The sequence below is a fragment of the Marmota flaviventris genome, chromosome 12 (genome assembly GCF_047511675.1).
Source record: "Marmota flaviventris isolate mMarFla1 chromosome 12, mMarFla1.hap1, whole genome shotgun sequence".
NCBI classification, from domain to species: domain Eukaryota; kingdom Metazoa; phylum Chordata; class Mammalia; order Rodentia; family Sciuridae; genus Marmota; species Marmota flaviventris.
In genome coordinates, this window is record NC_092509.1 from 77,916,764 (window position 1) to 77,933,020 (window position 16,257).

The 16,257-nt window shown below is 49.5% G+C and overlaps 1 protein-coding gene across 2 annotated transcripts; it reads right to left on the reverse strand.

Moving 5' to 3' along the window:
• Positions 1 to 686: 686 nt before the first annotated feature.
• On the reverse strand, positions 687 to 13,978 carry Prelp (proline and arginine rich end leucine rich repeat protein). Of its 2 annotated transcripts, none has more exons than XM_071619737.1 (3): positions 13,858 to 13,978; positions 5,769 to 6,760; positions 687 to 3,268 (listed from the first exon to the last, which is right to left on the reverse strand). In XM_071619737.1, exons 2-3 carry the CDS (start codon positions 6,742 to 6,744, stop codon positions 3,093 to 3,095), a joined length of 1,152 nt encoding a protein of 383 aa, XP_071475838.1. In that variant the 5' UTR covers positions 6,745 to 6,760; positions 13,858 to 13,978; the 3' UTR covers positions 687 to 3,092. The 2 variants fall into 2 exon arrangements, with proteins under 2 accessions (XP_071475838.1, XP_027801521.1); XM_027945720.2 differs by having other exon boundaries at positions 13,848 to 13,978.
• Positions 13,979 to 16,257: the final 2,279 nt, after the last annotated feature.

Below are 16,257 nucleotides of genomic sequence, written 5' to 3' on the forward strand. Positions count from 1 at the left end.
TAACTGGGAACCTGGCCTATAGTTGATGTCCCTGAACATTTGCCAAATGGACCTGAAGCAGGTGTTCAGCAGGCAGGATGGGAAGCAGGAGGGCATATTTGGCAGTTTTCTCCTACAGAAGGTGGTATGAACTGGGATTCTAGTAAGTCACTTTTGGAGCCAAGTTCCTTCCAAAAAGGAGCCAGGGGCACCCCCTGCTTGCCTTTCAGGAACTTCTGCATGGCCTACAGACCCCCATTTCAAATGATTTGGCCCTTTATTCTCTGCCCTCAAAATGGCTTTTCCATTGTTCCTGTGCACATTACATTTCCCCAATTCATCCCTAAGCTTGGCCAGGAAAGTTGACTGTTTTGTCTTTCCACCTGTGCCTCAAAACTGAGCCTGGGGAGACCTTGACAATTTAGTGTCTGTGGGTCAAAAGAACCTGGGGGTTTGGATTCAGATGTGGCTGTTTGATTTCTAGTCTAACATTAGGAATAATTTCTCTTGAGGGCTATGAGTTTTGAGGAAATTCTCTGAGAAAAAGCTTTGAGATGACTGTCCCAGCAGATTCTTAAGAATAATATCTTTCCTCCACCCATCTTCTCAGTAAGAGGTGTGGAGGTGGGGGGTGGTGTCAGGGGATAGGGATACAGATGACTTTAAGGTATTATCTTGACCTGTTCACAGTCTCAATTTCAAGCAAGTTGTTTTTCATATTACTTTATTTCCTCTGCTGTAAAGCGTGTTGAAATGTGAAACTTGTTCCACAAAGTTAACATGGTCTTCAAGAGAGAGTAGCTATATGTGCAGAGTACACATACACACCTACATACACACCTGTTTATGTAGATGCCAACAGCACTGAGGCAATGAACTTGGGTAAAGAGAAGGGGCTTTCTAAACTGAAAGGCAACCTGCCCATTGTGTGTGCTTGGCCGGGGTGGGGGTAACCTATGATGCCAATTGAATGCTCCCCCTGTGGTGTACAGCTGCAGAGAGCAACACAGGGAGCAGACAGATTCTAGATGGGGCAATGGAATGATGATGATGGTGTGGCCACTAAAAGGTTTGCAGGACTAGGCTCCCCCTGGGGAGTCACAGGAGCTGTGCTCCCCTAAGGGCCTCACCAAAGGGGCTGAGGTCGCAGGGTGTGAACAGGTCCGAAGGGGGCTTATCCAGGCCATAGCACCAGGTTGCTTACAGCCATAATAATATGTTGACTTTAAGCAGGAGCCTTGGAGAAACCAGCTGCAGCCAGAAGAGGAAGCTGAATGGAGCAGGGAAAAGAGTCGGGGGTGGGATGGACCTAGAAGGTGCAAAAAAGAAGTGAATGAGAGTATAATAGAAATGCCTTAATGTTTGGGACTCGGCTTAATCCAACTTCTTGAAACCTTTGGAGCTTTTCTCATCCTGGCTTGAGGGTGGGCCCTGTGTTACCTGTTTCCAGAACATCCACCTCTCCATACTCCCCACCAGCATACACACTCAGGACTACAGAGGGTCAGAGCCCCTGGAGTAAATTAGGGGGGAAGAGGTAGGTGAGGAAGCCCAGGTGCCACTTGGAGACCTGCTGAGCTGCTCACCTGGGCCAGGTAAGGAGAAAAAAGAATCCTTTGGGGAGGTACAATCATATAGGGAATAAATTACTGCAAAGAAAGGGGTAATAGGTAAGACTTGTCCTGCATTAGGGTGTGCTGGAGAGTGCAGAGATGAAGACTTGGTACATGAGAACTGGGACCTCAAAGGAGCATCTTATCCCCACCTGTGTTTATGGATGTGGGAGCTGAGAGCAAATGGATCTGTCAGGATCAAGGTCAAACTGTATTCTCATCTGGGCTCTCCAAGGTTTCCCATTTATGCTCATTCACTGTTAGTAAAGATGCAGACCTCTGCACCTTTGTGCCCTTTGGGCTCTAGAGGAGAGAGGCACCATGCACGTCACCCGTGGCTCTTCCAAGCTGGAATCCTATACCAGCTTCTTAACCTTGGAACATCACCCCACGGAGAGGGTGAGGAGTCTGGAGCCAGCTGTGACCTTCAGCAGCCACCAGGTGTCACTGATGTGTCTGTCTTAGAAATGGGGGCCAAATTCCAATGTGGCAGAGGCTTCTGGGAGATTTCCAGATGCTCCGCCCCTTCTTCCTTGTTCCTCAAGAACCGCCTGCTTGGGGGTGGAAGTGACTGGGCTGATCACACTAACACAGAACAGATGGCGGGGTGGGGCGGTGTCTCTTGACCTTCCACTGTGAACACTGTGTTCCCCAGGGCCTCAGGACTTGTGTTAAAGTTGGGTCAGGGGGGCTGCAGGGCCCATCTATACTGACATGGGCCCAGCCTCAGACCCTGATCCCCAGCCCCCTCCCTCTAGCTGAATCCCAGTTCTTTGAGCCACTGTTCCTATCTGAGGCCCAGCAGGAGGGTGTATGCTGGGTTTGCCTGGAGAAGGAGGAGGGACTTCAGACTATCCCTGTGCAGAGACAGCCAGATGCAGGCCCTTTGGGAACCCTAACCCTCCGGCCCATCTTGGTCATTCCCTCACACTTCCTTCCTGGATAATGTGGATGGCAGAGAGCAGTGCAGTGTCCCTGAACAGGGAGGTGGAACAGCAGTTTTGGAAGGAGGGATCCTTGGTTGAGGAGACCTGGATTTCTCAGCCTCTTTGGGGCAGCGTTGCCCAAGATGGAGAAATCTCCAGCAGGACTCTCCGAAGCTCACCTCTGGGCTTCCCCAAATCATCTCTTTGTCTCACTTGGCCAGGACCAAGGTCAGATGTCAATCCATGGCCCAGCCTGAGCCAGGAGTGATGGGTGGAAGAGGGAAGAGGGTATGTGAAGTCCTTAGGCATACATCTGTGTTTCTGGAGTAGAGGGAGATCACAGGAGGCCAGCCGTTTGGGTGTGTGTGTGCAGGGGGTGCCTTTGAACTGGGTGGGACCAAATCAAGCCCTGGGAAGTCTTGCTTCAGAGCTGCAGCAGAACCTACGGCATCTCCCATCCTCAGAAAGGGGAGAGGTAAGAGGCGGGGCTGGGAGCAAGAGAGGGCGACAGAGAAAAATGATGGGCACAGGCGCCTTCAAGTGCGGTCGGAGGAGGTCCAGCCCAGGGCAAGGTCTAGATGACCACGGACTGCAGGAGGCGGAAGCACATCATGAGGTCCAGTGGGATGGGTGGCTTCAGGAAGTTCCCATCCAGCCGCAGGTAGCGCAGGTGTGGCACGTTCTCTAGGTCTGAGGAGAAGTCGTGGAAGGCCACCAGGTCATGGGGACAGATCTGCGTCCCATTGATTTCTATGGAGAAAGAAGGGGAGACGTCAACAGCAGGGTGCGTGGGAGGCAAAGAGAAGGAAGGACTCTAGAATTCTCTCTGGAACTAGCCGACCTTGGGAATGGGTGACCATAGATGGGTGGCCCTAACCTCCAGGCTGTTTATTCATTTGCAAAATGACTGAAGTTGGAAATGATCAATAATTGTTATTGAAATCACTCTGGAGAATTGGATGTTAGGATATCTGACCCATTGCATCCTGGGGTGTTAAATTGGAAGGGGTCCTTAGAGACCCCCATGATCAGGTTTATGCTGTAGAAAGAGGAATCTAGCTAAGTGTGGAGAAGGAACAGAGGGAGGGAAGATCGGAAGCCATGGGGATGTGAGAATTACTCTGGAGAATTACGCCTGTGGGGTGGGTGTGGAGTGTGAGGATGGATGGAAGATGGTTATGTCGACAGAAGTAGGGATGACAGGAAGAGGAACAGAGAGCTGGGGAGGTGATGAGCCCACTGATTCTCAAGTGCCATGGCCGGAGATTCCATTTTCTCCTTTGCCTCTTGTGAGACAGATGAGGCATGTCATCTTCTAAATAAGATTCTTTTTTCTCCCTAAGCCTGGCCTTGCTTGTCCTCTGTGGAGTCGAAGGAGGGGAGAGAGGGAGCAGTCATTGTTATCTTCTCTTCCTCTCCTGTTTTTTCTCTTTCATGGTTGAGGTAGTGGAAGGACCCTGACCCAGGTAGATTTTCCCATAGGGCTTTATTATTTTGTGCCTTATTATTCTGACACTTGTTCCTCATTGTGTGAAATGTTGAGGGTGGTACCTGCCCTGTACATCAACGAGGGAATGTTTATGGTGTCATTTTGCAAAATGTACAGGTGGCAGCAATATGATAATTGTTGAAAACATAATCGTGCCAGGCATGGTGACACATGCCTGTAATCCCAGTGTCTTGGGAGGGAGGCTGGTGCAGGAGGATTTTGAGTTCAAAGCCAGCCTCAGGATCAAGGCCCTAAGCAACTCATCAAGATCCTGTCTCTAAATAAAATATAAAAAAGGGCTGGGAATGTGGCTCCATGGTTAAGTGCCTCTGGGTTGAATCCCCGGTACCAAAAAAGAAAGAAAAGAAAACATAATCATCATGCTGACCCGGGTCCCACTGTGCCCATCCTATTCTGTTAGTGATGTGGAAGTCAGGCTGGGTGGGGGTGAGCGCTTGCAGTGGAGGGCATGATTTTTCTGGCTTCAACCTCAGCAGTCTGAGATACCTCTCTGCAACTTGTTTTTCCACAGTCTGGAACTGTCACCATCTATTAATTGAAGTGTCCTTTCTGTCTATATTCTCAACCTATTCATCTTTCTGGGGTTAATGTGTTCCAATTTAATTGCTATCTGCAGGGTAAAATTAGACTGTTTTTCTATTTTCCTGAATTTGTTTCTTGCAAGATAAACAAACAAACACCTTCTTCACTTCTTGTAATTATCCCAGATACATGAACAGGCCTGTTGTGTCCATTTGTTCCAAGATCATAGAAACTTAAATTCTCTCTTTTTGGATTAGAAACCAAAGATCCTCTCATATTGTTCTAGGTTTCCCTTTCTTTTTCCTTGATTCTCTTCACCCTTCATTCCTTATATGAAGGGAGCCAGATACTCTTTCATTTCTGAAGCTTCTGCTCGGATCTGACATTCTGATTAAAGCAAAGTTGAGACTCTCCACTTCCTGTTCTATGCTGCAATAAACTGAGGACCCTGTAATATAGCTTAGCCCAACTCTCTCTCTCCAATGTGCAACTAAACATTGCAACCTTCCAGACAGATTCAGAAAGCACCAGCATACAGGCATTTTTTTTCCCCTAGCTGCCACATTTTTACCAGTTGTATATGCTGAAAAAATAGCTGCCTCTCTGGATACCTTTCACAGACTCTTCAAAACTGAGGTCCAACTTTGAGAAGAAGCTTTCTCCCACAGTGCTGGCTTCTGCAGCATACAAGCCCAGGACATTTCAGGGTGAGCATTCAATATTTCTATTCTGTTTTTAGGAGAATGTCCAGGAGTATATTCTATGTCTACCCTATTAATAGATCCAGATGCCAAAGAAACTGGTACTGATGAGAACAGATGGAGGAAGAAAACCTATTACCCTCCAAACATGGCATTTTGTAACTTCATCCATATTTAACTATTAAGTCCTCCTATCAACCTTGTGCTACAAGGTATTGTTTTCATTCTTTTTTTATAGATGAGAAAACTTCCTGGAAGGGTCAACTAACTTTTCAAGGTCACATACATACAGCAAGTGGTAAGGCCAAGATTTGCAGTCCAGAGATCAAGTGGATGCTTTTCCAGTGCTAAGGATCAAACCCAAAGCCTCCTGATGCTAGGCAAGCACTTACCACCCAGCCACATCCTTCCCAGAGGATGCTTTTGGTATTGCCCACTCTGAGGCTCCTGAGAAAGGGTGTAGAGCCCCCACCCTCCCTGGCCCTGGCCCCTGCAGCCCTGGCCCCACCCCACTCACTCTCTATGCTGTTGTTGTTGAGGTACAGGTGCTCCAGCTTGTTGTTGATGGCCGGCACATTGCTAATCTTGTTGTGGGACAGGTGCAGCACGAGCAGGTTGGAGATGTTGAAGGAGTTCTTGGGGAGTCCCCTATCCGACAGCCTGTTGTAGTTCAGCCGGATGAAGGCAAGGTTGGGGAAGCCCTTGAAGTATCCATTAGGGATGGTCTCGATCTTGTTGCTGTCCAGGTAGAGCTGGTGAATGGCCGAGGGGACCTTGGGTGGCATCTTTCTCAGGATGTTGTGGGCCAGGTTGAGCTGCATGAGGCTCTTGAGGCCCTGGAAGGTGTCGGGCTTGAAGACGCCGTCGCTCAGCCTGTTGTGCTGCAGATCCAGGAGCAGCAGGTTCTCCAGCTTGCTGAAGACGCCCGGGGGGATCCTGGAGATGTGGTTCTGGCTGAGCCTCAGCTGCTCCAGGTTCCGGGGCAGGGCCGAGGGCACCTCTTCCAGCTGGTTCTTCTCCATGTAGAGGAACACCAGGCTGGGCAGTTTCTCCAGCACCCTCTGGTCTACCTTGCGAATCCGGTTGTTGTCCAGGTTGATCCACCTCAGGCCCGTGGCGTTCTTGAAGGACTCCACAGGGAGCTCAGAGATGAAGTTGTTCTGGAGATAGAGGTAATGGATGCGGGGCGGGATGACAGGGACCTTGCGCAGGTTGCGGCTGTCACAGTAGAGGGCCGATGGGAAATCAGGGGGGCAGTAGCATTCCCGGGGACAGTCAGGGAAGACAGATGGAGGGCCCGGAGGCAGTGGGGGAGGCAGGTCTGTGGGCTCTGCTGGCTCATGGGGCTGGGGAAAGCTTGGAGTGGGCCTGGGCCGGGGCTGGGGCCTGGGCCTGGGCCGGCTCCCGGGTCTTGGTCGTCTTGTTGACTGGCCTTGGGCCCCTGAGGCCAAGATGAGGAGAAGTGGGAGGAGCCAGCAGAGGGATGACCTCATGATCCAGGTGATTCACCTGCAGAGGGGAGACCCAGGGGTTCATTAGTTTGCAGGGCTGCAGGGGTAGATGCCTTGACTCTATGGCCAGAGCCAGGCAGGACTGGCTCCTGGGGAGATGGTCCAGAGCTAGGGGACTGTAGAGCAGGTGAGGATAAAGAAGGCTCCAGGTTCTGGATTTCCCACATAGTAGCAATGAACCTGCTCTGGGGAGGATGGTCCATCCTGGGAGAAAGCCCACTGAACTGGGTCAGGAGTTGGAGAAAGCCCTTGACCCTCTGGTCCTGCATCTCTCCATTTGTGGCATGAAAAGATCATTCCTGCCTTTATAAGAGGCATGTTAGGATGTATGCGCCTTGAGTCCTGGGGTATTACATCTGGAAGAGTCCTTAGAGATCCTATCACAGTGTTTTTCAAACTGTGCCTCCATTTCCACAGGGTCCCTTGGGTTGGGGAACTGAGGAGGTGGCCCTGGGTACTCTCAACCCATTCTTGTACCAACTTAGATTTTAAAAATCTGTTGTATATATTGAGGTTTAGCCAAAACATTCATTTGAGAAAAGAAAAGAAAAAATTTCATTACCAAAAATGGTTTGACCCCACCAAGAACCCACTGTTTACAGAAAAGTGAGTCTGGAGGGAAAAAGTGGCTTGCTAAGGCCAGGAAGTCATTTCACAGACAACTGAGTACAAAAATCGAAATCTTCCGCCTTCCAGAGCAGAGCTCATGGGAAGAAGGAAAGTGCTCAGACACCCTGCATCCACCCATGCTCACCCGTGCTCTGGCCTCCCCTCTCCTCGCCCACTGCACTTGGCTCAGAGAATGCTGGTCTTTGCCAGCATAAGCCATGCCAGGAATTTCTCCCCAGATGTGGAGGCTCCTGGGAAAATAAATAGGAAAGGAATAGAAAGATATAGGGGAAAAGCACTTTTTCCTTTGACCTGGTATTTCTGCTCTCCATATCCTTTGGAGTTGGTAATATTGAGGTAAGCTATCAAGAGGAACTTCCTTTTGTCTTCAGTAACATTGGAATAGGAAGCTGAAGGATCTTTTGGATTTGCCTTTCCATTGGCCTTGATGACACCTCAGATAGGGCCATGTGGTTGGAGATGAATGAACCTAGAGAAATATCAATCAACCCAGGGCCACGGTGGCGAGTGGCAGTTCCCACAGGCTTCCTCCCCTGGCCTGGGCTGGGAAGGGTCCAGGAAGAGGGTGCCCTGTACCTTCCCTTTCTAAGACTATCAACCCTACTCTATCCCTGCTGGTCTCCAGCCAAGGTCCCCTTCCCACATAGTTGCAAATGGATTTTTTTGTACTTTCTGCTCAATTGTGATGGTCCACCCCCTGTCCCAGGCCCTAGGGATGCAGGCTTCTTGGGGTTCACAGCTTTCACTCACACGTGCACACACACCCTAGAACCCAGCTGCACACTCTTACACGCCTACATGCATGGTCCTCTCCCCATTCCACACATAGAAGCAGACTCACACTCACATGTGCCCTGTGTGCATGCATGTGTGGGAAGGAAGCGGAGAGGGAGGCTGGCTTCTCCAAGGGGGTCTCAGGCCATTTTTCCCTGGACCTCTCTACCCCCAGGGGCCTTGCAGTGAGGTTCCTGGCCTCACCTGCTGTGGAGGTGTGACAGTCTGGCGACCCACTGAAAGGACTGAAAAGACAAGACGTTCATTGTGGAACCTTAAACTTGAGCCTCATTGCTGGACTCCAGATCACTTATATTTGTTGAATTATGAATTAACACTTTATAAAGCCTATAATTTTCTGGAAAATAGCACACAATCATATTACATATAAATTAAGGGGCAGTTTAAACACTAATATTCTAAACATAAACATTTTTAAAAGCCCAACTTATGGACCTTCCCCCCCCCCTTTGTGAATTTCTTTGTATTTTAATCACCCAGAAGTAAATCTCTCCTGCTGTGAGAATGAATACTGGCTCCAAGGCCAAGTCTAGAGGCGGCTGAAGTTCCTTATTCCCCTTCATTGCCTTTGTCACCAAAGCACATGTGAGGTGCCCTTAAAGCAAGCAATGCTTGCAGAGCTTCCAGAAACTTCCTGCTCTGTTATCTGGGAGTGACTTGGGAGCTGGCCTCTGCGGGGGTGGGTTCTCAGTGTCACAGAGCCTGGATGGCCATTGTCAGGGTGACATGAATGGGAAGGTCAGTCCCAGTTCTGCCCTGCAGGGCCACCACATCCCCATCTCCAGTGCCAGACCCTTGGAGAACCATCTTATCCTCCCACTAGTCCCTTTGACCCTTTTGCATTCCAGTCCTCAAGGGCTAGCCAAATTCCTCCCAGAACCTACAAGAGGCTCCCTAGGAAATGCACCCTGGGGCGTGGGGCATGGGGCAAGTTTCCACAGAAGCTTGGAGCCCCAGGCTGAATCAGAGCCACTCCACGGCCTGAGCACACAAGGAAATAGTGCTAGTTTCTAAGCCCTTTTTCAGGGGCCTGCTCTGCCCTGCAGAGCTTGGCTGGCAGCACAGCAGATCTCTGGCCCAAGCTCAGTGATATCCTAAGTCTCTAAAACCAGACCCAAGATCCTGGAGGTACCCAGACTTCAAGGAGAGTCACAGTCCCTCCCACAGAGCCCCAAACCTACCCCTCTCCACTCCTGCCTTCTGTCCAATATCAAGCTCCCTCAGGGTGGAGTATGCATGTGTGTTTAAAATTTCTTATGCTTTTGCAAGCACACCTCCCCACCCCACCCCCCCTTTCTGCTAGTCAATGACCACTTGTTAGACACCTACAACGACGTGATTCATGCAGCCCGGTCTCCAGCACCGGCTCTCACAAAGGTGCTGCTTCATGGAGGGGAAGAGCAGTTGCTTTGGCCAACCCTAAATTCACTCTCTACATTTAGGCACATTTCCTAAGAGAGTTTAAAATTCAAATGTCAGTTCCAACTATATAAATCTGAACTTGAACCCTAGCTCTGACTCTCTTCCCCGGGCACCAGCCAGCTCATCTGTGTGAGGATTTAAATGAGATCATGCATTCGAAGGCACGCAATCGAGGTCAAAATCTCTACAAATGGCAGGACTTATTGATTTATCTATTTATTTATCTACAAAAGAGTGGGTTCTCTAGGGAGTTCATTGATCTTTAAAGTGAGCTATTCCTCTTTCCTATCTATCACATTTATTTAAGGTTAAAATCCAGGACTGGTACAGTGTTTCAGCTTTGAACAAGGCTGGGCTGAGGCCCAGAGGGCTTGTCAAGTCCTTAGGAGCTGGTTTAAGGATAGTTGGCTTTGTGTGGAGAGGTCAGGGTCGTCTGCCAGGGCTGGGCAGGGTTAGCATCAGTTTTATTCATACTATGAACTGACATTCTTACAACAAATTATCTGGCTAAGTAGTCGTCTTTAAGTGTCCTCGTGGCTTAGCACAGACAGATACCCTGTCCCCAAACCAGGCCTACGGACACTCCCTAGACCCCATTTTTGGTGCTGGGGATGGAACCCAGTGCCTCACCCACGCTAAGCATGCACTCCACCACTGAGCTACACACTTAGTCCCATCTCTTCTTCCTCTTCTTTCTCTTTTAAACCCAGACTTTTGGAAGCCATTCTGTTCTCTATATCTCTTTCTGTAGCCCAGAGGGCAATTGGAAGCAGGGACAATCAGGCATCTCTGTCCGCTCATTCGCTCATTTGTAGAGGAATGAGACAGGTGCACCCAGTCAGCCTGGAACTCTTTCCAATCCCCATTAGGACTGGTGTGGTCCTGTTCTGAGCCTCAATTGCCTCATCTGTAAAATGGGGATAACAAAACCTTCTCTCTGTCTACATTCCTCATGCATTTGTCAGAAGGGAATGTGATAAGCAACTTTTAAATGTGCTACCGATCAAAGAGTGCTAAAAATAAATATAATACTATTATGGAGAGACCATCTGTCTCCCCAGTGTCTACCACAAGGCAAAGTGTAAACAGAATGAAGTTTTATGGCCTCCGGCAACGAGTCCAGAAGAGCAAATTTTCCCTTCTGGGAAACCAGAGTGGAAGAAACCAGAGTGAGAAGAGTGAGAAGACTTTTCTCCTCTGACAGCCTGCTGCCCACCATGGCCTCCTCTCTGCTCCCTCCCTGGGTTTCTTTTTCTTGGTGTAGTACTGAGGATCAAGTACTGAGGATCCGCTAACCCGTATATGCTGGGCAAGCACTGTACCTCTGAGCTATGGCCCCAGTCCTTTGATGTTGAAACAGGGTCTCACCAAGTTGCCCAGCCTGGCTTCAAATTTATAATCCTGCCTCAGCCTGGTGAGTAGCTAGGATTCCAGGTATGCACCACCAGGCCTGGCTCCACCCCAGCATCTCCAGCATCTCCAGCTGCTTAAGAAGGACAAGAAGAATCTGTTTGCCAGGAATGGTGGCGCACGCCTGTGATCTCAGCGGCTCAGGAGGCTGAGGCAGGAGGATCGCGAGTTCAGAGCCAGCCTCAGCAAAGGTGAGGCACTAAGCAACTCAGTGAGACCCTGTCTAGGAATAAAATACAAAATAGGGCTGGAGATATGGCTCAGTGTTCGAGTGCCCTGAGTTCAACCCCCAGTACCAACAAAGAAGAAGAAGAAGAAGAAGAGGAGGAGGAGGAGGAGGAGGAGGAGGAATCATCATCATCATCATCATCTGTCTGATGGCTCCAGTAATTATAGATTTGGATCTCAACCAGATCTGTAGTTGTTTACCCTGGACATACTAATACCTTTCTTTTCCCCCCAATGCTGGTGATCAAATCCAGGACCTCGTACATGCTAGGTAGGCACTTTACCCCTAGCCAACCACTTTTTGGATTATTTTGAAAGTTAAGTGAGTTAATGTGGCAAAGTAAGTGCTCAGTGAATGCCAAGGGACTATTGATAATATTTCAAGGTAAGGGGCCTTTTCTCCTTCAGCCTCGTTCAAGGGCAGCCCCACTCACTGCTCAAAAGCAGGGGTCTTTCTTGCAGTGTAGATATTGCCTCTTCCATGCAGAGCAACTTCTTTGTGACTCTGAAGACTCCACTTAGGACTCGGAATCAATGAGTTTGGAGAGACCCTAAAAGCCCCCTGGCCACCTGGGAAAAGCTAACTCTGTCCCTCTGGTTCACTAACCTCGCCCCACACTTTCTGCAGCTGGTAAGAGGGTAGCAAAGGTGGAGTCTCCTTCCTCTGCTGCCTGGGGGACAGTCTTTCATACCTGGTTTTTTGTTTTACCCCTCTGGCTTTGAGATGCTTCTCTCTTGTGTTCAATAAACAGGGCTACCCTCCAGGGAAATGAAGAGGGAGCAAAGAACTTCACAGTAGGCCCGACCTCTGAGACAGCCCATCAGAACCGAAAGCTGTCATGAAGAGGAGAGGGAGTCTAGAAGGGTTGGAGCTCAGCCAGCATCATGTTCAGCAGATAAGAAGAAACAGGAGCTCTTTGAAGCTGTACTGAGGGAACTATGTTTCTGAAATGATCCTTTGTGATAGAGATGCTTGGGCTTGCAAGCAGGATGGAGAGGGCCACTCACCGGGGACAGTCCTATTCCCTCCAGTGCTCACTCTGACTCTCCAGATAAGGGAGGGCCTCTTGGGACACTTGGAGCTCCTTTTCCAGGCAACCACACAGCCTTCTGCTCAGAGAACACTGGAGAAGTCCTGGGTTCATACATGGCAGAAGGTCTCCCTCAGGCCCCAACTCAGTTTATCAAGCCCTGGCCAACCATTGGGACCCTGGATGTATTTTAAAAAGCATGGATTCCTGGTTTGCATTCAGCCTGCCTGGAATGAGGGTCCACACACTGTGTTTTTAGCAAGCTGTCCTCACAGCCACTGTCCCCACCACCCCTGGTGGTCTGGAGATGAGCTATGCCTGGGAATCCTGCCAGCCCAAACCCTGCCTGCCACGGGACCTCCACTCCCCACCTTGTCAGTGAGTTTTGGGGATGGGGAGGGGTCCCCAGTTTTCCCTTCCCTGATAGCTTAAGGAATAACTGTCTTCTTTTCCCTCTACCACAAGATCCCCTTTCTAACCTCAAGGGTTGTGTTAATTTTGGAATGGCTTTAAGGAGAGATTTTTTTTTTTTTTTTGCCTACAAAGGAGAGAAAAACAAAACAAAACAAACAAACAAACAAAAAAAAACAACAACCAAAAAAACAACTGCCCTAGATTTGGGAATCAGGACCTCTAAGACTTGCAGGCTGGATGTGGTGGTGGCACATGCCTGTATTCCCAGTGGCTCAGGAGGCTGAGGCAGGAGGATTACGAGTTCAAAACCAGCCTCAGCAACTTAGCAAGGCCCTGAGCAACTTAGCAAGACCCTGTGTCTAAATTAAAAAAAATAAAATAAAACAAGCCGGGGATGTGGCTCAGTGGTTAAGTGCCCCTGGCTTCAGTCCCTGGTACCAAAAAAAAAAAAGACTTGCAGGCAGGGTTGCTTTCTTTTCTTTCTTTCTTTCCAAAAGCCAAGTGGTTTGGACCAGGAAGACAGAAATTCGGACTGCTGAGCAGATCTGCTTGGAAGGCTACATCTTTCTCCCTCCTACCCAATTAAGCTCAAAAGAACGGAGAGAGTCTTCCAGCTCCTGTCTCACTCGTCCCCTCCCTGCCCGGCCTAGACTCAGGACACATGATTTTCTTTTGGCTCTGCCATCTCCGTGGGAAGACACACTTTCTCTTTGCTCTTACAGCTGGAGAGGTGTGTGAGAGGGTGAGAGACTAGATGCAGAGAGAGTGTGTGTGTCTTTGACAAAGTGTGACAATACATGAAAGGTGCAGAGAGATGGGCTTAGTGTCCAGTTTCTATGGCAACACCTGCTCTGTTGGAATTCTGTGTGCGACGTAGCTCTCTGGGCTACAGCAAACATCTGTAGCAAGAAAGTTTCCCTTTAGCAGCAGCGAATATGGGGGTACAGGAGGATGGAGAGGAGAAGAGGAAGAGGGCGGGGGAGGAAAGGAGGAAGACTGCATTTGAGCTCTTTGGGGAGGAGGGGGGGGGGAAGGAAGCAGGGACACACTGGGAAGACAGAGGCTTGATCAGTAAGCTGGATGGGAAGGGCAGGGGGTAACTGGCTGGAAAAAGGAGACTTCAGATCTCCTGGGCCTCTCCCAGCCCGGGCTTACCTGCACACACCTGCTGTCCTCAGCTCTGGGTCAGTGGTCCTCCTCTTCCTCCCCACCCTTCGGTGGAGCTGTGGCAGCAGAGAGCCAGCTAGAAGTTCTGATCTCCCGTGGTGGTGCGTGCTGACTTTTCTTCCACCAGATCCTACTAGGGTGGGGAGGTTAGGTTAGGGGGAGGGAGGGGCAGATTGCAGGGAGGGAGAGGAGGGAGGGAGGAGAGGAGAGAGGGAGGGAGCTTGGGAAAGGAGGAATGACAACAATAAAGTCTTTATTTGGCAGCCAAAACTCCAAAGACTTCGTCCACACACCATGCCCACTAACGGACTCGCTTTTAATAATGTTTCCTTCTGCTGCTGCTGCTGCTGCTGGAGAGGACTATTTGGCCCCTGTTTGGAAAACAAGCTAAATTAACAGGGGAACAGGCATGGGAATCAAGCCTCCGTAGGCCAGGCCAGTCCAGCACAGGCCTGTTGAATTCCTCCTTACAAGTGCCTTGCTTTGATGCTGGTCTCTCCCTGGTGTTAGATTCCCAGCCCAGTGAGGGGGCTGGGATGCTTCTTCTGATCAGGGACTGTCCTTCCCCAAAGCATCTTCTCCAGGAGATTGTTAACAGAGTGGAGTCTTACCGTGCAGTGAGCTGGCACAGGAGATCACTTTGGTTTGGCTGGCCTAAGGACCAGAAAGGCAAAAGTTGGGCCTGAGTCACACACAGCAAAGTTAAAACTAAATTCAGATCTGATGGAAGACCCAAGGTCACTGTTCCTAGTTCATGTGGACAATGCTGGAATCTTCTTTCAGTGTCTCTATCACATTCAAGTGAGATTTGGGTGCTGTGTGGTCATCCCATAAAGTGACTGGGAAATCCAAATTTCCCCAGTGACTGTCAATATCCCAGAAGATCCATTCAAGTATCACCAATGCCTTTAACAACACTGTTCAGTTAAAAGTCTCAGCACACTTGCAGTCAAAGTAGTAACCCCAGGAAACTTCCTGCCATCCCCATTGACTATTTAGAACCCTAGTGAAATTCACTTCTGTCTCCATGGGCCCCTGGAAAGCTGCAGAGCCCAATGACAGGGGACTCCCCCACACCCATCCCTCAAAAAGAACATAAAAGTTAAAGTCAAAGCCAAGCACAATGACACATACCTGCACTCCTAGCTACTCTGGAGACTGGGGCAAGAGAATCACTTGAACCCAGGAGTTTGAGACCAGCCTAGGCAATATAGTGAGTCTCAGGAAAAAATAGAATATCAATAAATAAATTTGGGTCGTCCCTGGGCTCTGCCACTTACAAGCTATGATCTTGGACAAGTTGCCTGATCACGAGGAGCCTCCGTTTCCTCCTGTATAATATGGGTATGTCTCTACCTCCGAGGGTTGGGAAGATCAAATGACACCATAAATGTGGAGCACTTTGTAAACCAGGACATTTGTAAACATTTGTCAAAGACATTAGGGTTTAGAAAGGGGTTATAGTGAATGGCAGTCGGCCTGAGAAGGGAAGAAGGAAAATTCCAACCCACACCTTCTCTCCCCACCCGCTTCCTCCCCAGATCCTGTGCCTTCCAGATCCTGCTAGTGAGGCCCCGCGGGAGCTCGGCTGGTGCCTCTCCAGATTCCCATCAGCACTGGGCCACTTGTGCCCTTCATGTTTCCCCCAGATGGGGCACAGCCTGCTCTGTAGACTGAGAGCATCAGACCCCGGCTCACAGAGACCTAGATGAGCAGAGTACGGTGAGGTGCAGGGAAGAAACTGGGTTCCAGGGGAAGGACAGCTACGAGGAGTGTGGGCAGAGGCAGGTGTTATCACTGCATCCACCCAAATCCCCAGAGCCTGTGCTCCTGGGCAGGTGACAACCCACTTCCCAGCCCTTCCCAAGCAGGAGCGTCTCCTTCCCACTCTCTCATTTCCCTGTCCAGGCTATGCAGACAGAATTGCCCCAAAGATGGGGGACAGCCAGTGGGACACTCAGGAAGGCCTAGAGTACAGTTCTGATTGGTGACCTGTGGATATGATATGACTCAAGGACCTAATAGAATTTTGATAGCACATTGATTAAAATTCATATTATGGAAAATTTAAAACATACATACACCTACATGGAAGAATATTAATTAATGACCTCATTACCTATACCCAGTTTCAACAACTACCGAATCACACTCGTTCTTGTTTCTTCTACCCCCTGCCCCCCACATACACCCACAAACTATTGGTACACTTTGAACCATTAATTTTTTTTTTTTTTTTGGTACTGGGGATTGAATCCAGGGTGCTCAACCACTAAGCCACATCCCCAGTCTTTTTTTTATATTTTACTTTGACACAGGGTCTTGTAGTATGCTTAGGGCCTCGCTAGGTTGCTGAGGGTGGTTTTGAACTCACAGTCCTCCTGTCTCAGCTTCCTGA